General features: G+C 37.5%; 2 protein-coding genes across 12 annotated transcripts in view; both read right to left on the bottom strand.

Moving 5' to 3' along the window:
- LOC132157404 (serine/threonine-protein phosphatase 2A 56 kDa regulatory subunit delta isoform-like) overlaps window positions 1-17,127 on the bottom strand; it is a 35,558-nt gene extending 18,431 nt beyond the window's left edge. Inside the window, exons 1-3 of the mRNA XM_059566752.1 lie at window positions 16,969-17,127; window positions 16,115-16,198; window positions 12,968-13,139 (exon numbers count right to left, since the gene is read on the bottom strand). Coding sequence (XP_059422735.1) covers window positions 12,968-13,139; window positions 16,115-16,198; window positions 16,969-16,995 — 283 coding nt within the window. The 5' untranslated portion in view covers window positions 16,996-17,127. The remainder of the gene's footprint in view (window positions 1-12,967; window positions 13,140-16,114; window positions 16,199-16,968) is intronic.
- Window positions 17,128-20,912: 3,785 nt separating this feature from the next.
- The window catches only part of LOC132157406 (zinc finger protein 318-like), a 41,892-nt gene continuing 38,338 nt past the window's right edge, over window positions 20,913-24,466 (bottom strand). Inside the window, exons 10-14 of one of the 11 annotated variants that reach the window (XR_009437552.1) lie at window positions 24,105-24,223; window positions 21,586-23,993; window positions 21,412-21,503; window positions 21,299-21,320; window positions 20,913-21,193 (exon numbers count right to left, since the gene is read on the bottom strand). Coding sequence is in view for 2 of the 11 variants with exons in the window: in XM_059566754.1 (XP_059422737.1) it covers window positions 21,633-23,993; window positions 24,105-24,223 (2,480 nt within the window). In the remaining 9 variants the exon portion in view is untranslated. Of the gene's footprint in view, window positions 23,994-24,104; window positions 24,224-24,466 lie in introns of all 11 variants that reach the window. The other 10 variants (XR_009437551.1, XR_009437550.1, XR_009437549.1 and 7 more) reach the window with 10 other exon arrangements.

The following is a 24,466-nucleotide window of genomic DNA, read 5'->3' on the forward strand; positions in this document are numbered from 1 at the left end:
ATCCACAGAGAGCTGCACTGCAGCAGCTCCATCAGAAGAACACTTCCCCTTCACATGTCACCAAACACAAAGAGCACAATGACTGAAATCACAACACAAATGCAGCAGGTACCTCAGACAAAAAAACTTTGTTTTCATTGTCAAGTTTCTTTGAGAGATAGTGTCCTGTGTGCAAGTATGAAACACGCGTCATTTTTTAACCCTGCTGACTCAACTGAATTCTTTCCACAATGCTTTAAGCTGGCGGAGGATTGCAGGATTTCCAGAATAGCTGCAGGCCATGAACCTCAACATCCTGCAGTCTGACGTAGGAGTGTGTGATTCAGAGATCTTATGCAATGCCAGAGAAGAAGCTCTGAGAGTGATGAGAGGAGGAGGAGGACAGTAATGGAGGTAGAGGATGGCCTGAAGCCTGCAGGTTTTCTGCTGATGAATGCACTGGATGGATTTCATATTGATCTAATCAAATCAAATATGCACTCGTTTATACAGCTAAAAGCATGAAACAAAATAATCAGAGTCAGAAGACAATCATAAATGGTGGGGATGCACCTATCAGGAAATCTGAGGCAGATACCAATAGTTAATATTTTATTTGACCACTTTTATGTATTTGGGGTTGGCAATATAGCAGTCAAAACTACAGAGATGGCCGATACAGTGATATAAATGTCAACTCTTAGAAATACATTGAAATATTTTGACAAAATAAATGTAACCCTGGTGAGCATAATAGACTTCTTTTAAAATCTCACTGACTCCAAACTTTTAAATGGTAGAACGGTCTCCACTAGCAGCACCAAACCAGCTCCAGGACTCACTGTGATCTAAGATGACTCTCTTCAGGGTTGTGTTTAGGTTAAGTAATGAAAATCACTAATAACTAAGCATCTGCAGGGAGACATCTCCGTGCCATTAAGATAATTGCAAGATAAACTGTTATTACTGTTATCAGTGGGAACACATATCTCTGGTGAGCTCTTAAATTGGATTTGTGACAGATCTTTGCTGTGACGAGTGACACCTGTGAGACTGAGCGTGTGCTTGTGTACACAAACCATTTCTACTGATGCATGAGACGACTGCCAGCACTCACCTTATGTCTAAATAAAAAACACATATACAAGTTTATGCATCAAAAATGGTTGAGGAATCAAAATAATAGAATTCAAATAGAAATTCCACACAATGTAACTCGTTCTCTATTAACCGGAGCTTTCTGAATGTGTGTATTCTTGCATGCAGAAATGTCATATATAAGCCCTGATTTAGACCTAAAGCATGATCGGCCAATCAAATATCATCCGTAGGGCCCTATGATTTCCTCGATACTGAAAACATGGATGGAATCGCGGAATCCAGTCATAAAAACAATTTACTGTAAATGCAATTTACTGTAAATTCTGATTACTACTCGAACTGAAACACGAGCTGTGCATACGGTGATTTCAGCAACATAAATATACGATTATGAGGACATAAACTACTATTACTATCACACAAAATTTCTTCCATGTGTTAATTTTAATAGCAGATCCTCTTTGTTAGCCAAAAAATAAAGTTTACCTTTAGTTAGTTTAGTTTATTGTCCTTTCGTAAATTCTCTTTGCATCTGTGGCAAATCTTCAGTGATCAACAACAATAATAAACAGATACAATTTTCAATAATTAAAGGAATTTAACTTGTTAGCCAGCACCCCGACCCTTCGTCCTGAAAGCACCTAAACTCGCACGTGTCAGTGTTTACGAATAGATCAAATGAAACGGGACAAATTCAATCTTGACAATCTATGTATCATTATAAAGATCTAAGCCTCAAAGCATCGACGACAGATCGCTGTTTTTCAATGGAAAGCTTATAAAGACTGTATTTGCTACATTTGTGCAAGCAGTACACATAAAAAACATGAACATTAGAAACGCAGTACATACCAGATACAGTACCAGATCCGTCGTAATAACGAGTCATAAACACATCCACAGCTGTAAATCCCGGTTTAATTAGGAAGGTAAGGGTCCACTGAACGACATCTCATAAAGCACGTTTATTCCAACGAAGCAATAACATTGTAATATGGTAATATGGTTGTAATACGTTGTAATAATTCCTTTGTTTACGTTTCAGTTCTTCAGCGACAGAACTGTTTGCGTCCATTATGGAATAACTCACGGTCGGAAACTGCGTCTTGGTAGTAAAAAAACGGCATGGTTTTGCAGCGTACAGTGTCACAAACAGAATGAGACGATCCACTGGAAAAAAGAATGAATGAAAGCTAGGCGAAAGATAGTTTATTTGAATTTTGGTGCTCCCTCGTGACGTGCTCTGATGCACCTGTCAGCTGATGGAGGCGGAACTTATAGCGATCGCCTTTTTCTTTGTTTCTTTTATTTTTCAACAGTTTTTATATATGTGAGAGTGTGTTTTATGTTGAATGTGAATGTATCTGCATGATTACCATCTGTCTGAGTGCAAATCAGCCCAAATCAGCTCGCTATTACTGTATGATCATGGCTATCAAAGTGATCGTGTCTATATGAATAGAGAGAGTGGATTATTTACTGTATGGCACATTTGTGTTATTACCATCTGTATAAGTGGCCATCAGCACATCAGCATTTATTTGCATCGTAATTCATTGTAAATGCTGCATTTCTGTAACTGGCAAAGTTAAATCTTTTTTTTTTTTTCTTGTTATTCTTACTCAAATTTTTCTTATTGTATTTTTCTAGTGCTCAAATAAATCGCTTATATGATGTCTAAGTTTCTGTCTAGTGTTTTATAATGGAAAAAAACTATGCAGTGGTATGTTTACTGACTAAATAGTTTGTAGAAGCCTTCAATAGTATTGGGAAATATATTTTCTAGTGGTGGGCCGTTATCGGCGTTAACGTGCTGCGTTAACGTGAGACTCTTATCAGGCGATAAAAAAAATATCGCCGTTAATCTATTCTCAAAGTTGGGTTGGGGGCTGGGTCTATACTAAGCAAGCTATGATGACTTTCACCTTGATATTTTATATAACCGACTGACTGAGGCCAGCATAAAAAGATGCTCAGGGCAGTTGACGGGCCACTGCTGCGCATCGTCACGAAAGCTTATCTTTTTCACGTCTTTTTAAGCCTTACCGCTTGTCGATTTAAAGATTAAAGCATCCAAACACAAGACGCGGAAAAGCTGAACAGAGTAGCTGGTTACTCGCGCGCTGTGTTCGGTGCGCACGAGAGAGAGAGAGAGCCGCGTATCACGGACAGCGACACTGAACCGAGCTCTCTTCTGCGAAGTTCTCCTCGAAGTCCCTCCTGCACCTGAACAAACAAATACAAATCGCAGTTTCAACAAATAAAAAGATGTGAACGAGCCCAATTCAGCACCACGGTGTTCTGGTGTTCAGGGCTCACGCAGAGAAAGGCGTCTCAAAACACTTGAACATCAAATTTGCTTATTTTTGCTCTTGTGCCGACAAATACATACAAAATATGTCAAAATATCCACCTTGGAAATTATGCTTGAAAAAACTGTCAGTTATTTCTTAAGTGAAAGTAAACAGTTGAGGAAAAGAATGGGATGTGTGTTATATTGGATGCGTTCATCGTCTCTTAAAGTGACCGCGCCTAATTTAGCGACTGGCTGCTGTAATGTTAATCCAAGAAAATGAAAATCACTCACTGCTCTTGACTGAATTACTTTGTAGTTTTAACAGTCAAACCAAAAATTATTCAGACACCAGATATAATTTTTGATATATATAGCAAAACTGTAATAAGGTGAGAAATGTTGAAGGTGTTTGAATAAATGTAGGTTTGATTGTATATTTAATTTTTACATGGAAGACTATCCAGTGCTATTTTACATTTAATTATTTGGTTTCTGTACATTGACACCTACAAACTTGAAAAAAAACTTAAACATTGTGTAAATAGCACAAATAAATAAAAATAAACGAACATACAAATTAAACCATTTCAAACAGGGCCCACTGGTACAACCTTCACCAGGTCCCTGTTGACCCCAGCTATGGCCCTGCTCACGCCTGTTTCACACACACTCCGTCTGCAGTGCGTATGCAGTCCGTGTGCGTTACGTATGTGGTGCAGCACGGACTCGATGTGCTTTCACACAGGACGCGTTTGCAGTTCGCTACTCGGTATGTAAATGATTGCTGCACTGCTGCAGTTACTGTTACAATTATAAGTTTGGTAGAGCACTTTCAGCTGTGAGTCCCATAATGGGGGGTGCTGGCTAACAGGTTAAGAGGGGGGGGGGGGGATTCACAAGGGTATCTTAAGCATAAATTGAATAAATTAAGTTGTTTTTATACATTCAAATGATTAGAGTTGCTAAAACAGAATTTGGTAACAAAATGGTGAGAAAATTTTTTATTTTTCATAGGGCCCTAAACATGTAATTTTTGCTAAACTTTCAATTAATTGGTGTGAAATTGTGTACGTTTCATTATTATAATTAGACATGTTTTTTGATCAATGTAAACATTAAAAAGTAGTAGAGAAAAATTTAAACTGAAAAAAAAAAACAAATTAATTTGAAAAAAAATAATGGAATTCGTGAAAAAATAAAACATTTTATAGGCCCCTACATCCGATGATGATGGGTGGAAAATCAATTATTAAAGCTAAATGGATGGTATAAAACAGAGCAAGATAAAGGGACTGGGAAAAGGCCCTGCCTCAACCCACACAGTGCAGACTTTTTAGCAGCACAGGGTCAAATGTCTCACAGAGGACCTATTTGATTATCTCAAAGCAAATCAAATGGGTATGTGACTGTAACCCTGGAGCTGTCTCTTGTACACATACACACACAAATGGCACAGAACACACAGCTTCGGCTTGTCGTTTAGTCCACAGTGATTACTGCTTAATGAGCCTTGCGTTTCCTTGAGCCCTACAGATGGAGAGCAGGGCTGGGCACTGTGAGAGAAGCCCTCATGAACGTACGATTGACTTCCTGTCTGTTGTTCGGCCTCCGCCAGAAACAAAAGCTGCCTACTGCTAGAAGCACAGAAAAATCTGGTTTTTAATTTGCTTTAATGTTGAGTCTTATTAGGGCTGCATGGGTAAGGTCAGTATTTGCTGTTTAACACATAAACACACTAGTCTATATACAAGGCACAGCTAAATGTGACATTTATTGTAATGGGTTTACGTAACATTGTTTTAAGTGCACTTAAATTAAGTTACATGTTTTAATGCTCTGTAATTGTTCAGTAATTGTTTTTAAATAAATAAACAAATCTGATAATTTGCAGTTTATGTCTGGCTTTAAATGATTTTGTAGTGTCTAATGACTATATTTATTCCATCCCCAGACAATGGAGGGAAAATTCATCCAGTACTTAGTAAAAAGAGGTCATTAAAAAAACCTTTTAAAACAATTTGGAGATTTAATGTGAAAAGTAAAACATGATTACAAACTGTAATGCTACAGGTGATTATCCATGATTAAATACAGAAACCTAAATGATTAATTAGTAATTTAACAGGTCTAGAATTTTGCAGTTTGTTTATAATTTTATGTATTTTCTATTTCTTTTAGAGTGCATCTGGCTAATGGCTTCACAGCTTTACACTATCCATGTCCACAAGCTTGAGCTGTGTTGCATTGCTCTTGCATAATCTGACGAATCCCTGAATTGGTTTGGTTCGTTTTAATGAACCAGTGGTGAATCAAATCACACTGACTCCATCACTGCAGTCATGACTCTGTCATTTAAAAAGAGAGGAAACAATCTGCAACTTTTTACACTTTAACCTTCTGAAATGTATAATGATTGTTGCAAAAATTCGGAGACTCAATGTGAAAATAAATTTGATTACAAACTTTACTATTAAGTGTGATTAATTGCAATTAATTACAGAACGCCGAGTGACTAATTAGTTTGTTTTTAGCAATCAACAGCATTAATATTTTGTTTAGTTTTTTGCAATTTTGTAATATTAACACTTAAGAGACCTCAACATGACCAAATATAATGTTAACATAGTTCATTTGCTAACATAGAACAGATGAACAAGGTCAACAAGTACAAACAACAAATCATTTCAGCAAATGTCTTCAGAGGCATCTTTATAGCAAGATAATAATGTGACTATTGTAGGCCAATTCAAAGAACATACCCAGTACTTTTGAAGAGCACATGCAATAACCCCAGGGCTCCCAGACAGAAGACAAGACAACGGGAGGCACAGTTGTGCATGGTTCTTAGGGCAAGTGGATTAAAATAGCCTTTTTAAAATGATAAGTGGTCACATAGTTGTGTGCTGTGATGCCCATATACTCTCACAAAACCCCAAACAACCAATGCGATCCATCTCCTATCACATAACACAACACTCCAACAAGACACTGAGCTGCGTTCAGTCCAACAGCTCGGGTGTTTAGGGTCATACGAGATTGTTTTCACAGTGGATCTTGAGCTAAACATAACCCAGACTAATCATCCAAATTACGACCCAATGACCTGTGTGTGCTGGCAAACCAAACAGGACAGACTGTACTTTCTTTAGTCAGGGCATGTTGTGAAGCTCCTGTTGCACATATGATATTGTGAAAAGATTTTATCAGGAATGTCAACCATATATGTAGGTATAAGCCCAACCTCAGTGGAAAAATCATTGCTTCAGTGGTTACCTTGCCCTTCAGCAGCACAGCACAAACATGCAGTCATAAGACCTCCACAGGCAAATCAGCAAACACAGAGCATGACAACTTTATTTCATCTCAGGCACACGCATTTCTATTACATTTTAATTTAGACATCTATTCAAATAGGACACCATTTCTGGTTCAGAATGCACAAAAAAAAGAACGAAAGATTCTGACTCTCACTTGATAAGCTGAAGTCAAATCCATAGTAAAATTATTTTGAGCCTCAACTCAAATGAATGGGTGCCATCAGAATGAGAGTCCAAACAGCTTATAAAAACCTAACCATAATCCACAGGTAATCCACACCACTCCAATCTAACATCTTGTGAAATGAAATACTGCATGTTTGTAACAGAAAAATCCATTATCTAGGCATTTTAACATTTATACCATAACAGCAAGCCAAAATACGTCAATAATCCATAACAAAGACATAGGTATTAACAACAACAAAAAAACAATACTGACTGCTGATTGAAATGTATATAGTTTTAACAAATAGTTAAACTAAATGTACTAAATTAAATAGTTTACTAAATGTAAAAAAAAAAAATTATGTAAACCTAACACTCATATGTATTAAAATAAAAAAAATAAAAAGATATAAAATTTAAAAGAACATGAAGCTGACATTAAGGATTTATAATGCAGTTTGACCACTGTACACCAAAACTATGAAAAAAAAAAACACTGTGTATTATATATTTTCCTAAGCAAAAGCAAAGTAAAACAAGCTCAAGTTATCCTAGGTTTGAATTTCCTCAGCAAAACGTCTTCAGCAGTCAGAGTGATGGTTCTGTGACAGTCTTGTATGCCTCACACAATGAGCAGTCTTTCTACTGCATGAACGTCTGTATGCTGTACTGAGATCATGCTGCTGCAGGCAACCACCATATGAGACACAATCTTCTTTACAAAACTGTGAAAAAATAAGCATGCACTCATTCGAAAGCCTGTTGAAATATGTTATCTCGAAACTTACGTAATCCACTTATGATGGAAAACAGAGCAGAGCTCACAGAGAATTGATCTACTCACACACAAAATGCATGCATAAATAAATGATGCACACTGTCGTCTGCATTCTGTCTCTACCTGAATCAACTTTTAGTCCACTGATGTATTTATAATCATTAAGTCTTCATTCATAATAAATATTACTTCTCCCAGCACACTAGTAACATTAAAAGTAACAGTACTCGATACTGATAAAAAAAAAAATAATTAAAAAAAATTAAATAATAATAATACCTGTAATTATGATTAGTAATAATACCTGAGTGATTAAACAAAAAAATAAATTAAAATTTATACTAATATGCTTATTTTTAAATGAAGTTGTGTTTAAAAAAAAAAACACTTTAAATGTCCCTGATACACACATTTGCCATCCAAACTGGCATCATGGCAGATACTGAAGTAAAAGCACTCGCTTCAATGGATTTCCTTGACAAAAACACTGAGCTGGTTCGCTTAGTTCTCACACAAAGACAGGAAAAGGGAGATCTCCATGCTTCCTCTGTTTGTTTGCCATGTGGACATCCAGAGACAGTGCCAGGCCACTAGAAACAGCGTTGCCTGGGCCAGAAACAAACAGACGGAGACATTGTTCTTGATGCATACATCTGTTTGGCACCCCGCATTGAAGGGGGAATATGTGTAACGGTCAAGGCTTCACAAGAACGCTCATGACGCATTATGCAACTTGGTATTTTAAGACACAGCGTGGTTAATCGAGACCATTGCTGTAGCATGTCAATGCACAGCATCAGAACTAAAACACATTACTTCTACCACAACCAACGAACTGCTGTTTCACATTGTAGTAATAATAGAAACAGTACACTGAAGCTCTTTCAAGAGGAGCTCTTCTCGAAAAGCGAGCATCATGCCTCTAGTTGTGAAACCCCGGGGACTGACAGTTAACTGCCTTCCTCAGGGTACTACTACTTGGCAAGAGTGGGGTTTAGGTGCAGGTCGAGGGGTCCCATTATGACACAATCTATCCGAATGTGCTGATCATGTGTGGAAAAATGCCTGGTTCAGCTCTAGGGCCAAAACCACTGATGTTCATCATTCACAAATAGCCTGTGCTTCACTTTGTCTGTGGAAAAACAACTTTTCAGGCCAGAAACTACATCACCTTCATGTGACCAAAACACACTGTAGTGTACATACTAAAGCAACTTGATGTGCCCCAAACAAACTACCTATATCACCTTTACAGTGCAAGCCTTTCACTGCATTTTTGACTAAAAACAGTTGGTGCAAACTAAAATACATTTAGGAGCAAATGTGCAGAAGTCCCAGTGTGTCCTTAAAAATTAAGAGTATCTTAAATGGTATAACAAACATTAAATTTGGGTGAACTTGATGAACTTTAAAAGGCTATGATTTCATTAAATAATACGTTTTTGGATATGAAACATTCATTTATTTTTTAATCAATTTTTATTGTGCCCCTAAAGTGTTTTAACATCCGCCTAGATTTTTTTTTACTTAAGTGCACATGTACTCTTTGGGGGAAAAAAAGTAAGCATCAAGCCCTGTCAGTCAATCGTTGTACCACAAGAGGAGTTTTTGGCTCTATTTTTTTTTTAAGCATTAACACTTTTTTTTGGCTACCAAACATGCAGTAGCGAAGTAAATGTATGCATTCACAAAACATAGAGGGTCTCAAATCACAAATGGTTAGCCAAGAATTTAAAATGTGTCTCAAATGCTTCCTTTGACCTCTTAAAATCAAGAAGACCCTCTTCTTGATTACAAGAGGTCAAAGGAAACATTTGAGACACATTTTAAACTCTTGGTTGACCATTTGTGATGGATATTAATTTCAGGTCCAAACAGGAGCTGATAAAATGAAAACAGCACAATAGCTGATGATGCAGCGCTGAATAAATTAATCAAACTGTATGCTTTCTAGGAACAATCCACATCAGATTCTAAGAAATGAACCGGCTTGATTAGATTGGAGATTAAACTGTAACTCTCTAAATTGCGAGCCGTGGCAAGGTTTCACTGTCCTACTTAGTGCAGACACTTGCACTGCTGATCCAATTACCGTCTATGTGTTGTCATGTGCTCAAACTCCCTGCGTGGCCAGACAGGAAGGACTCTCCCTGACTGAGACGATGCCGGAGCACCACGATCACAAGCACAGGAAAGATAGATTAAGAAAGAACATCCAATGACGAGAAACATTGATCTTCATCAGTGAAAGCTCTCAATATCGATTCCAAATATACAAATAATTAATAGACCTATAAATAATTCCATATTATTAAATACATTTAAAGACCTAGTGTATCTGTTCCAAATTTATTAGCCAATTTGCTGGAATAAAATACTTGTTGTGTCTTACTTCAAAACAGACTCCATCTGCCACAGTAACAGACTAAACACGGCTAATTCACGGCACCTGTGAGGCTGCCCTCCAACAGTTAACACAATAAGCACCATTAACTGTGATGTGTACACAACAACAGATCACTTGATCCATACCTGCCAACCTTGAAGAAATTTTATGAGTACTACAACCCCCCCCCCCCCCCCTCTTTTCTTGGCACCAGAGAACTAAACATCTCTGTGCTCATATTAATAGATTATTATTAATGTTGAAAAGAGCAGAGAATTTTTTTTTTCAGGTTTTTTCGGGGGGATTTTTTTGAAAGAACAGCATTGTTTGTTACATTTGTTACAGTTACATTTATTTGTTACATTTATATTATTTACATCAATCTTTTGAATGGTATAGTATTGCATATTGTTATTGAAACTAGGGATGGGTGTTTTCCGCAAATATCACATTCGAATATTTGAGCTCACAAAAAACGGATATTCGAATATTCGTTTATTTAAATTAAGTTTAATGAGACAGACGTTATTTTTCAGCTATATTTGTTTTCGTCATTTTGAACAAGCTTACACACAATAAGCTTTAACATCACACATCGTGTTTTGTAGCTGAAAACCTTTAACAATGCGTGCAAACAAACAAAAGTACAGATTAAAAGCAAAAAAAAATAAAAATAAAAAAAGTTAACGAAGAAAAAAGAAAAAGTAAAAGAGAAAACGTAAAGCAGCCTGCAGCAATTAGGCTATTGTGGAACGTAGCCTACACTTAACTTTGAAACTTTTAAACTGTCAGCAAATCTTTTTTGCTTTTTTTTCTATTGTTTTACATGTTCTTGTTAAGAAATACAGGCATGTAAATATGATCGGAGGAAAGTCGGCTCCTTAGTCTGTTAACAATAAGGCCAGCCGCGGAGAAAACGCACTCTGACGGGCACAGACGTTGGCGGGACTCACTTCTCTCATGTTTTCATCGAGTAACCTGAGATGTTTGTGCCGAGGGTCTAGGGCAGACGCGAGAAGAGGAGTTTTCACTGCATTCTCCAAGTTAGCGGTGTTTCGTTGCTTGAGAGATGCCGCAACAATGTTCTTGAATTCGGTCACTTTCTGTGATTCTCCACGGCATAGTTGAAGTAGGAAGACCGCAGTTCTTAGGGGCCGTTCACATATTGCGTCTCAAGTTCGTTATTTCCAATGTAGGCGTGCGGTATGCGCGCTCATAATGGAAGCGTCGCGGTCGCGATGCGCACGCGGTGCGACGCGCCCGTTTTTTCCAAGCGCGTCCGCACCGCATCGAGTTAAAAACATCTCAACTTTTCAGAGAGCCGCAAGCAAACCGCGGGTCATGTGACAAGAACTAACCAATCAGCTTCATCCTTTCCCTTAACAACGTTGAAAGCTCAGCCAAGATGAAGGAACAGCTGATTATATCTGTATATGGATTGCCATTTTGAAATAAATTTAGTAGCAGAGCTACTGAAAGCCATTTTTTGTGCTGCAAATCCATTTATCCTTTGCTGAAATTTCTGCATCTTCATGGAGAGAGCGCGTCATTGTTGCTTAGCAATGACAGACGCCTCAGAAGCGCTTCTGCCTGAGCGCTTTGGAAAGAAGGAGAAAGCGGCGCGCCTAGCGTTTTCCATCTGTTTTTAGGCGCGATATGTGAACGGCCCCTTATTCATTAATTAACTATTTTTTGCTTGCATACATCTTCAAATATGCTGTGGAGAATCACAGAAAGTGACCAAATTCGGTTTAATTGAGAACTTTTTTTTTTTTTTTGCGAAATTCGAATATCATTTTTATTTATCGAATAATTAGAGCAGAAGGAATATTCGAAGGTTCGACTATCCGTGCACACCCCTTATTGAAACTTCATAATGTTTCACTTGATTATACATTTAGTCAGGAATTATAGTTTTTAAGAAAGGCTAACTAGTAAAATGTTTACACGTTATGTGAAAACTAGTACAAGTATATAAATAAATAAAAAGAGACTTACTCATGTTTATGATCTCTGCTGAATTAAATGTTTCAATATTTTTTTCTGAGGAAATCAAATCTCAAATACTCAACCAAATCACATTTTCGAGTGAATTATATCTTATTCCTCTCATCGCGAAGCAAACAGTAAAAAAAAAAAACAACTTTATTTAACATTAGAATCTGAATAGGGCGTTCAGCGCGTGGGCGTGGTCGAATTAGAAGATTATGAAGGGAGACGTGAAAAACAGACATCGCGTTGTATTCATATAGATTACTTTATCACAGAATATTTGTTTTCAGCAGCACTTGTTTCGTTTAAAAGTAGACATGTCAGGCTTTCTATAGATATATCTCTCATGTCTCTTCGTTGAGTATTCACGGAGTTACAGTTCATTTTAATGACGTGTTTGTAAATGAACATCAGCGCAGACAAAGGCTGCAGACAGCACACCTTGTTTGTTATCTTTATTTTATAAGTGCACAAAGTTTTGTTGTTATTATGTCTGTATACAAATAAAAGTAGACCCTTTACAGATTCAATCAAAACTGAAAGTGTAATTTAAGTTCTTTTCGGGGTTATCAGGAGAAAATGACTCATAACGCGTATACGCGTTAATCGACTCAAGAGGGTTGAACAGAACAATTCAAAGAAAACAGACTGCTCTCTGCTTATGTAACGTTAATCCGTATGAAATGTGCATTTCTCTGGCCCGTTCACTACTGCGAAGATCGCGAGACAGCATCTTCAACTTTATCTTTGCAGTTCGCAAACCTGCGAAATGCGAGAAGCAACAAAATGCGTACCTAGAGAGCAGCGAATCGTACAAGCGTACTTATGGGTCAAAATGCGTGCAGAGTACGAAAAATGCGTACATGTTGGCAGGTCTGCTTGATCATTCCAAGAAATCATCAACAAAGTAAGAAAAACAATGACTGTGTCCTGTCTGGAGTCGTTTCTACCTTTGATGGCGGGAAGCTTCTGCAATTCCCGGTTCCTGGTGAGGTTGAATCGTGACGAACTCTGTCGACGCTCCTTCTTTACAATCTGAGTCCCACCTGAGTACTTAATTTTGTTGAGCTGAGTGGGAGGTGGAGTGCTGTTACTCGGACGCTTGCTGGCTGTCTGCTGGGCCTGGAGAGAAAAAAAAACAACAACTTAATGTTCTGAATCAAAATGGGCACATTATGCCGTTCTATGCCATGGCACCACTTTTGGTGACAGAAGGTCAGACTCCAGTGTCTTCCTGCTGATGCCAAACACAATAGAAGAGACTAAATACAGCGACCAAAGAGGAAAAGGGCAATCCTGCTGATCAGATAAAGGGGACATACTCTTTCTGGAAAGCATTTTATTGGTGAAATATTTGGATACGCCCATCCGTGCTAGATGAGTCATCAATATTTTTGCTCTGCTTTCTCGGAAGAGAAAGATTATTTTAAAAGTGTGTATCTACTAAAAGCAAATGGTCAACTTTAGGGGTCTACAAAAACATATAAATGACCTTAAAATAATACAGTATATTTAATTTATTTGCTCTTTAAAACGGCTGACTTCATTGTCAATAAAAACACCAGTTAAATGTATGCATCTCTCTAAGTATCTCTCTAGAATAACGGGTATCTTCTTCATATGCTTTTAATATCAGTCAATCGGCTTCGTTTGCACTTTTATATAAATTTTAAAACTTGTTCTTACACATCTGCATTATACATCATAACTGGCTTTACAATGCTATCAGAAAGCACTACAAACAACAATATACATTTAAATCAGATGGCTGCATTATTCATCACTTGGAATCAGCTGACTGCAATAAAACATTGAGATCCAGCTAAATATTTACAGGAAACATTAAGAAAAACAGCTTCATGTGAGATGTGGGACAATCTTTATGTCTTGAGCACTATTCCCACCCAGTGAAAAGAGTGAGGCATCTAAAGAAGGGCAAAATATGAGAAAATAAGGGCGAGCAGAAAGATGGTCATAAATAATTAAGACTTCACATTAATCTTTTTTCTCACATTGGACACATTACTTAGGAAAGAGCTTAGGATAAGACGGTGATATTTTCCATAAATGATATTCTGGCATCTACAGTGAGCCTCTGTTGACGTAAATATTAAAACGTTCACTCTCAATTGTCAAGTCTAGCATAAACGGCTTATATTGTACAAAAAGTTTATGTTTTATCCAATGGCAAAAGATTGGATAAAACCCATGCAAACACAGAGAACTGCTGTAACAAAGCCCCGCACCAAATCAGTCAACAATCTGCAAGCAAACTGCCTCCCGATCCCATGCGAGTACTCACCTAACCTAAATGCCTCCTCAGAGTCAGCCCACATTAAACATTCACGAGTAGCCTGAGCTACACTATCAAATAAATATGCATCTTCCTTATAAAACGAGCGTCACAGAATCCGTTTTGACCATAGATGAGAAACACAGTTTAACCGCTGTGGGACTGTCCCCAAAATTAAATCAAATAAAACTTCTGTTCTTTTTTCAAATTGTACGAGCCAGATCATGTAACAACCACCACCATTTTTTTTAAACTGTGCGATATACATCACAGCTAATACAATATATGAGCTTCGTGTGAGGCTAAGATTAATTGCAAAGGCAATTAATCGGCCGCCAGTGAGAATGTCACACTAAGCTATTCAAGACTGCCAATTTTGCCCTATGACAAAATAAATATTTCACGATCCCTGAAATTAGTCTCAGGCAGCATAATTGAGGGGGAAAAAAATAATCACACAGTGTGCAGCCGGCGTCAGAAGCACATTGATTAAGAAATAAAGCTGATCTCTGGTTTATAGGAACACAGAATCAATGCTGAACCACAATGCATTACTAACACCATGCCTGAAGCCGCTCAAAGAGCAACATGTTAGCATGTGACGTTTCCAAAACAACCGAGCACCCTCATGGAAAAAACGCTTTAATGTATTGAAGGTTTTTAATGAAGAAGAAGAAGCGACACTGTCCAAGCAACAAATGGTGTGTGTGTGTGTGAACAGACTGGCGCTGTGAAATACATGTTGAGGCCTGCCCACAGCATTGCAAAGCTGGCCTCAGTCACAGGGGTTGCATGACTGAGTCTGACTTAAAATAGACCAAATCAATAAACTTCCCCCGCTTCAGCGTCACACTCTCTGCCCGCTGATTCCAGCCGTCTGTATCACTTTGATGAACACAGAGATATTTCAGTCCCAACAGGGTTACGCTATTACGTCAGTACAACTGCACACTTAAAGGGACACAAGTCCATATGTAAACGCATACGAATTTCATTATCTCACAAATCACTACTGACGCAAGACGACTGCGACAAAAATGTAGTAAATATTTTCCTTATCGCACGAATACTTCTTTACTAGGGTCTAAAAAAACAAGTCTGACTGGATGTGGATGCCAAAGAAACCATTAAAAACACAACAATACAAAAAGAAGTATTAAACTGTACAAACATAGACTGCCTTTCATTAACCAAGTCGAAATATTAGTGCAGACAACATATTTATATAATTTGTTAAATAAAAATTATAGGCAACTGTGATGCAATATTTGAATGCAATACAATTGATACAACTGATCCATACCCCATCACAAAATTAAGCATGACTTGGAGACGTAAAAGGAAAGCGAGAGAAATATATTTTAAGCTGCTTCTATTAGATTTAATAACACAGATACAGAACTACAGTCCAGGCTCAGTTTGAGAAGGGATTTGCATTGCTTCATGCAGGAGAATAAAGAACAGCTTTAAGAGCCACTTCAATCTTGGTTATTTAATAAAGCAGAAATTGAAATGAGCAAGATAGATATCAAGGGCTTTACCCATCCTCCAACATGATACACTTCAGACTTGTGAGTTTGACAAGCTAAGCGTGCAACTGTATGTGGTTGCAAAAACACACGCAGAATCTACAGGAAGTGCAGTGATTATTATGCATAATGAACACTGTCTCGCAAAAAGCTTGACTTTTATCCTTTGCGTGCCCTGAGGAACGAAAAAGCCCAGCTACAACATTTAGAAAGCAAGTATTTGTGCCAAGCCCCATGGTCGAGTATATGTTTATATATGTTTATGTCATCTTTACCTCTTCTGAATTTTCAGTCCCAGCATCCTTTCCGCCACCGGCATTACTGTTTTTCGTGCTGCTTTTTGCAGATTTGGTTGGTTCCTGTAATGACCACAAAATAAATAAATAAATGACCATCTGATTCATAAAGGAGGCTCCTATTATTTTGATCACTCCTTTTATCTTGGGGATGGTCTGAATACAAGCCAAATCACGGGCAGGGCATGCTGCAGGGCTGGTCTATGACAGGTGATGGCCAACAGAAACTAGATTTTGATTTCAGACAATGACATTCACAAAAAATTGGCTGCTTTCTGGGAATGAGAAATGATTTGAGTTCACGCCGTCCAGCATCATATACAAAGGGACAAACTTGTCCACTAATATATCGAGCGTTTATATAACGATGCCCACAGCTTGTCCACTGAATCATTGACTCATACAGGGACAGAGAACATGTTTTGAGTGTTCAGCTTATGCTGCAACCTGTCAACTAATAACGTTACGCCTCTATTCACATACTAACGGTCGATCATAATCTTACTGTAGAAAACTGATCTGGAACGCAAACACCGGGTAAAACAGCTATCGAACAGCACTCTTTCAAACATATATGATTCCTATTTTAAATCCCCGTCACGTTGAGCTAAAGAAACCGCTTTTTTGTTATTTAAAAATACAATTTTTGAACACGTAACTGTCAGTATTTTGACTGGAGACATAACGTTACAGGCACAAATGCGCCCTTAGCGGGCTAGCGCGGCCTTCACTTACAATATACAACCCCAGTAAATACTGCAGAATAATTGTTTTACAAACTGAATTCTCTGACGCATTAATTAGACGCGTTATGAATGTAATCTGTACTTTACCTTCTCTTTTTTTGTTTTATTCGGCATTTTGCAAATGTTGTCTTTAGCCGTGCCTCCGCGATAAGGCTTCCCTCGAACTCACTCAGGCTCTCGCGCACACTGTTACCTCGCCCTCCCTTCACTAGCAACAATCTGATTGGTCAGCAAGGCTGGAGACTAGATAGCAACAGCACAGCGGAATTTTTCTATTGGCTGCTTTTCGAACCAGACGGTCTTGAGTTTTCCAAACGGGGTCCTGGCTGCGACGAGGAAAGGGGCTACAGCTGTTATTGAAGGCTTATCTGTCTCTCGTGGAGGTGCAGATTGTCTCAAGAGGAATTGATTGTGGGAGGGAGACACTGACTTTCAACATGTCAGGATAGGGGCATCCAGAGGTTTTGGTTTGTATCCAACGCAAAAGAGCGGGAGCCTTTACATAGTTTTAATTGTGAATACTGATGCATTTGAGGTCCAGCTTTAGAATAATTTTCCCATCAGAGCGATTGTACCATATTCATTCAGGCTATTATTATTTACGATAGTCATTAAAATCCCTTGCATAGCTTCACAGAGGACTGTTCCAGTGGGGTTTTCTTACAACATGGTTAAAATTCACCAAATGTGTCTTTTTACACACGATCCATGTTATCTTTGTAGACATTTTTCTCAACCACGTATCTCATCTTTTCATATTTAAACACAATATTCGTAATACATATATAAAATCTATATAATACATTTGGTATATTATCTAGATTTCATCATAAAAAAACTTCCCTACAGAAGCATCTACTGCCATCTATTGGTACATTTTTCTCAAAATAATTTCAATTTTCATTTGATTTGAATTCAAACGACCGAAAAAAAAGAGAACAGAAACATGATTGCATTCACAAACATTTATTTGACGTACAAAAGATTTAGATTTTATTATTTGTATTTACCTGTTAATAACTTTCGATTTCATACATTACTATTTTAAATTAACAAATTCACTAGAGGATAAATATGGTGCTAAAGTATAGTTCACAACCAAAATGAAAATTAAATAACATTAATGTTGTCTTTTCAAACCTGTATGACTGGAAATTCTTCTAAACACAAAATAAGAAATAAAGTCCATGGACTTTAATTGTACGAAGAAGAAAAAGGGAGACATTTTTCAAAATATCTTATTTTGTATCCCACATAAGAAAGTTAGTGATTGGATATTGCACATGATGGTGTTTAAAATAATTTTCATGTTGGGGTCAACTATGCCTTTTTCTAGGCTATTTTTAAAATGTATTCGTTGTATGAGTTCTTCCATTGTACATGAATTATATTGATTAATTCAAAATAAATGATCAAAACCAGTCAAGGCAGAAACACTTACCCTTTGTGGTAAGCAGCAGCTTCATTTTGGCTGATGTTTTTTAGTTCCTCACTGGATGCGGATGTCAGCTGTAACATTACCATCATTAAAACAGTATAAACCAATCAACCATATCTCCAGCAAATTCCTAAACAGCAGAATTTCTTAATACATTAGTCTTATGGTTTAGTCTCTTATCAGGATTCATGCAGACAGTGCCACTTTAAAGTTTGTGAACCCCTTGCAGAATCCATGAAAATGTGAGAGATCAAACAAAATGCATGTTATTTTTTTATTTAGTACAGTCCTGAGTAAGATATTTTACATAAAAGATGCTTACATTTAGTGCACAAAACAAACAAAAAAAATTCTGAAATTATTAAAATAACCCCAATCAAAAGTTCTTAATACTGTGTGCTGTGGAAGATCCACAACTGGTTTTTTTTTTTGGTTGTTCATGAGACCCTTGTATGCTCTGAACAGCTAAATGGAGAACTGTTCTTCAGAAAAATCCTCCATGTCCTGCGGATTCTTCAGTTTTCTAGCATCTTCTGCATATTTGAACCCTTTCCAGCAGGGAATGTATGATTTTGAGATCCCTCTTTTCACACTAAGGGCAACTGAGGGACTCAAACACAGCTAATAAAAAAGGTTCAAACATCAATGATGCTCAAGAAGGAAACATGATGTAAGGGGTCATATGATGTGATTTTTCCTTTCTCTTTAGAGTTCTACAAGCTCTTGGTGCATAAAGAAAATCTGTAAAGTTGCAAAGACTAAAAAGTCTCAAATTCAAAGATATATTCTTTATAAAAGTTAAGTGTCAACCACACCCTCCTAAAATGGCTCGTTTTAACATGCCCCCACATCTCTATGGAATATTTGCAAAACGCTGCCCAAGTGTTTATGCAAAGAAAGAATGTAGTATTGTTGTTGACGCCATGTCGTGGAGACGCTGTGGGTTTCGTTGTGAAAGCGAAACTAATTTGTTTGGTTTTCCAAAAGAGGACAAAACTAGAAATCAGTGGTTAAGTTGTATTTACAACATTGTTCCAGAACAGTTCAACCCAAATATTCAGATGTGAATATTTCTCATACTTCTCACTCACAGCCTGTAAGTACGTTTACATATATAAAGGATTAGCCACTGATAATTCATGCGCATATTTTGAGCAGTGTAGAGTACCGCTTGTTGTTTTCTAGTTTCTCTGATCACAAATACAGACGTGATTTTATGTTTACGCAGCGCGATACACAACGCAATGCGTAAAAAGACAGTATAAATCATTATAATCAGTAATTATGTCCCCACTGGATGCAGCAAATGCCTCGTTTATAATGGGTTTTACTGGTTTTGTCTCGTCGAGAGAGGGGACACGTCATCATAGTATGGTAAGGGGTGTATCATTTCTGTCACATGTTTGAGGTACTCAGCCAATCACAACACACTGGATAGTTGGCCAATCAGAGTACATCTCGGTTTTCAGAACGACGAGCTTTCAGCAAGGTGGGGCATAAAAGAAAAACAATAATGTACATTACGTGGATAAAAAAATTTTTAACCGCATAAACACAATGTTCTTTTTAGCAACATCATATGACCCCTTTAAGAGCCCTTTAAAAGTGAAAACTTTTGAACAGGATGAAGATTAAGAATATAACTTTTTTCATTTAGTGCTGCAACAGAAGATACTTGCATGCTTCCTGGAAAACAAATTAAGTACAATTTACCTTGGTCTTCAAATTCAAAAAGTTTTCACCCCTTGGCTCTTAATGCATCATATTTCCTTCATGAGCATCAGTGAATGTTTGAACCTTTTTTAATAGTTGTGTTTGAGTCCCTCAATTGTCCTCAGTGTGAAAAGATGGATCTCAAAATCATAAAGTCACTGCTAGAAAGGGTTAAAATATACAAAAGAAGGAAAACTGAAGATTCCTGCAGGACAGTGCTCAGTTTTAACCATTCAGAACTAAGTGGATCATCCAGGTAACCACACACAGTACGAAGTATTATTTTTAATGGGGTTATTTTAATAATTTTTTGTCTTGTGGACTAAATGTAAACTTATTTATGCAAAATATCTTGCTAAGGGCAGGAAAAATATAACATGCATTTTGTATGATCTTATTTTGTTAAAATTACTTTTCACATATTCTGCAAGGGGTTCACAAACTTAAAAGTGGCACTGTATATAAAAACTACTTTTATGTGTATAATGCACAATTACAAATACTAGTAATACAAGTTCAGTAATCTCATATTCAATATGTTTACTAGAAGCAGGTACAGCATATTCATTTTTAATTTGTAATAAAACTAGCAATTTTACTTGCAATCATATTTGATGTACATGGAAATAAATACACTGTGCAGTGTGCCTCATTCATGAAACACCAACATAATGAACTTGTATATAACGTTCATAAAAGCATGCTTACGCAAACCGCTTCACTCAGTGTGGCAAAGTACCTAAAAGAAAAGTTTTATGAACGATTTACACAAAAATGCACCTGTTTTATGAATGAGGTCCAATGTGTGCAAAACATAAAAAAAAAAAGAATGTTCAAGTCCAATACCAGCAGTAATAAGCTTATCAGTAAGAGGCAAAAACAGGGTTACTGTGATTTATTTGAGCTAGCACAGAGCGTGCAATTACACCAACTATCTGTAGATGCTAAAGTAGCATGGTAGCAATGTGAACATTATAACACAACATTACTACTTAAAAAAACTGAAACAGGAAAGAAAAGCCACCAATACAGAGTACAGTGTAAAATAAAAAACTACAGAGGCCAAGCATGACATTTTCTGGCCAGAGTTGTGAACGCATATGTCCTTGAAGCATGAACTCCACACCATTTCTCTTCTCTGAGCCTGGATCTTTCTGGCTCCTGCATTAAAATATCTTAATTTTTTTAAATGGAACGAACAGAGCAAATGCCTTTAAAGACTTAAATGTTTAATACACATCGTATCCATTATATGTTTTACATTACCTTTGGGAAAAAGGAATGGTTTCTGCTGGAAACAAAATAAGGAAACAAGTAGCTCAACACCAGGTGCATTTGACAAGATAGCAAAACTTTTACATATACTAAGGGTTCATTACTTGATGAAAGTTTTCATTTTCTTAGAGGGATTCCTTCCCCAGCACCCACTTCAGAATGAATGCTTTTCAGCCCACGTTTTCACTGGCATAACCTGCCAAAAGGTTAAGAATAGACATGAAACATTCTAACTGGATAAAGCAAATACAAAGAATACTTCAAAATCACTTATTTACATTCTGAGGCATCATGTACATCCCTAAACCTACTCTTTGAAGTTCCTTTACAAAGTCTCAAAATTGAATTCAAATGTGTCCAAGTTCAGTTGCTCAGTGAAAGAACCAGGAAGAGGAGAGAATGACATGGGTTCCTCAGATTCCAGAGGGTTTTCCTCTTCATTATTTGTCTGCATTGTGTCTTGACTATCTACTTCCATTACAGTTATATCACCCACAGAGATTTCAATAGATTTGAGAGCTTGTTGATCATCAAAATGTTCCTCTTTTGCATTATCTTCATTTGGAAGGTCAGGTTTTAAGATGGCATCCTCAAAGGCTTGTTCAAATTCTAAGTCCTTGTTCTTGGAAAATTCCTCTCTCTGGGCAATATTTGACTCCTCATTCCTAGGGATTTTTTCTGTCTGGACAACCTCAGAGTCTTCGTTCTTGGGAAAATCTTCTCTCTGGACAGGACTTGAGACCTCATTCTTGGGGGGTTCTTTTTGGGCAGCTACTGACTCCTCATTCTTGAGAGGTTTTTCTCTCAGAGTAACTGTCGAGTCCTCATTCTTAGGGAGTTCTTTCTGGCCAACTCCCAACTCTGTGTTCTTGAAAGGTTCTTCTCTCAGGGGAACTTTCGAGTCATCATCCTTGAGATGTTCTTTGCTCTGGCACACATCACTAACATTTTTGTCTTTATTGCTGGACTCTCTGCAGGTTGAGCCAATGACTTGAGGAGAAAATCCAGAGATATGTTTATCACCAACAAAGGTTTTAGCTGCTGCACTGCCACTGTAGAAAATGTCAAACAAATCTTGTGCTTTTCCTGCTGCAAGAGTTGTCTTTGGCTTTACAATTTTAGGGGCCGGGTCTCTGGCATTAGAAGAAAGCTGAGGAGGAGGACGAAGGATTACGGTGAGGTTATGCTCCTCCTCAGGCACTCCAGGAGCAGCCACATCAGACTTGAGAGTAAAAACACTTTGACTGGGAGTAACAGGTTTCATCTGGCTGGAATTTACCATTTTTGGCGCAGCAGTGGGAGACGGAACAGGTACAGATATGTTGAAGATATCTACAGGGTTTGCAGGTGTATCCTTTGTTTGTTTTAATTGCACCTCTTCTCCACTAAATGCCTTAGAGATGAGGTCTGCTGACAACGTTGGGCTCTTCTGAGTTCCTGTTACAGGTGCAGGAAATTTGTTAGCAGATGATGTTGGTTTATTTTGCACAACTGTGTAAGACTTCCTAATAACCATGGGAGATGAGGGAGGAGGTAAATTAGGATTAGTTTTACTTTCATTGTATGCTAGCCATACACCTGAGGGAGGCAATAAAGCCTTTCCTGTCAATTTGATAGCAATTGATTTTGCAGCAGCTATAGACTTGGAAAAAGGATCTAGCTCAGCATCCTTGTTTTCTGCCATTTCAGAAGGCATACCCTCTTCATCTTCCTTTAAGAATTGTGCCGCCATCCTCTCAGCCTCTTTCTCTAGTGCGGTCTTCTGTGTCTTTTTCAGACCAAACTTTCCAAAGCCAGGCCGAGCAGTAGCTTCCTCATTCTTCTTGCGAAGTTTAGCAAGCAAGGCGGGACTTGGACCACAAAATATTTTAGGATGCTCGCTGGGTTTCTCTGATTCTGATTTGCCATTTTTAGCAATCAACTTTCCTGTGCTCTCCTTGTCATCTTTGGAATAACCAGCCTTGCCCTTTTGGTGCAGAGTTTTATCTTCCTTTTTTTCATATTTTCCGTTACTGTCTTGGTCCTCTTCCCACTTTGATTTTGGCCACTTCCCCCAGTCCTCATCTTTGTATTTTGACTTCTTCTCTTCGACCTCCTGAGTGTATTTGTACTTCTTATCATCTTCTCTGCCATACTTGGGCTTCTCCTCTTCTCTACCATATCGGCCTTTGTCATCTTCCTTTCTAAATCGATATCGGTCATCCTCTTCTCTATATCGATAGTGTTCATCATCATCGTCTCGGTTTCTAAATCTGTCCTCTTCATACCTGGATCTCTCCCCTTCCTCCTTTTTGTACCTATATGTGTATTCCTCTTCTTTTCTGAAGCGGTTTCGCTCATCATCATCTTTTTTGTACCTAGGTCTTTCATCCTCTTCCTTTTTTATTTCATCTCTTTCATCATCCTCCTTGTATTTCTGTTTATCCATGTCCTCTTTCTTGTATTTCTCCTTGAGTTTATTCTCGCTCTCTTTGATATTTTTATAAGCCTCTTCCTTGCTGTACTGTGGTTTTGTTTCCACTTTATTGCTTGACATTTTTCCTTTCCTGTGTTTGGATTTCTTCATATCATCCTGTTCGTCGTCTTCACGTTTTCGTTTGTGCTCTGAACTCTTCTGGCTCTCCAAGCCAGCCTGACGGTCCAGGTTCCTCCTTTGTTCATAGAGGGGATTTTCATACATTTTTGCCTGTTAAGATTAATGCATATGAGACGATTACATCTGGTCAAAAAATGTTTATAAGTAAATGTATAATTTTTTATTAACTTAAATTTATAATGAATATTGTGTGATATTTACCTTGTATTTCTCATTGTGAGCATGGCAGGTGACATGGGCCTCAGCACAAATGGGATCACCAAAAAACTCTTCACATAACTGGCAGAAGAATCCCCTTACAGGGATCAAGAACTCAGAGCCTAAATTAAAGAATGCAGCACAAAATTAAATACATTTACCAGTAATGTGTAATGGTTTTGATGGCTGGTAACTTCCATCAAATACCACTTTGGATGCTGCTTCTGTTTCCTCAGCAGTGGAAAGATATAGTTTGTTAATACAAATTTTATTTAAATGGTAAAAATTCTACAGTTTCTTATTATTCTAACTGAATTAATTGAAAAAGTAAGAATTTGATGTGAAAAATTACATTTAATATGGTT

The sequence above is a fragment of the Carassius carassius genome, chromosome 14, assembly GCF_963082965.1.
Source record: "Carassius carassius chromosome 14, fCarCar2.1, whole genome shotgun sequence".
NCBI lineage: Eukaryota > Metazoa > Chordata > Actinopteri > Cypriniformes > Cyprinidae > Carassius > Carassius carassius.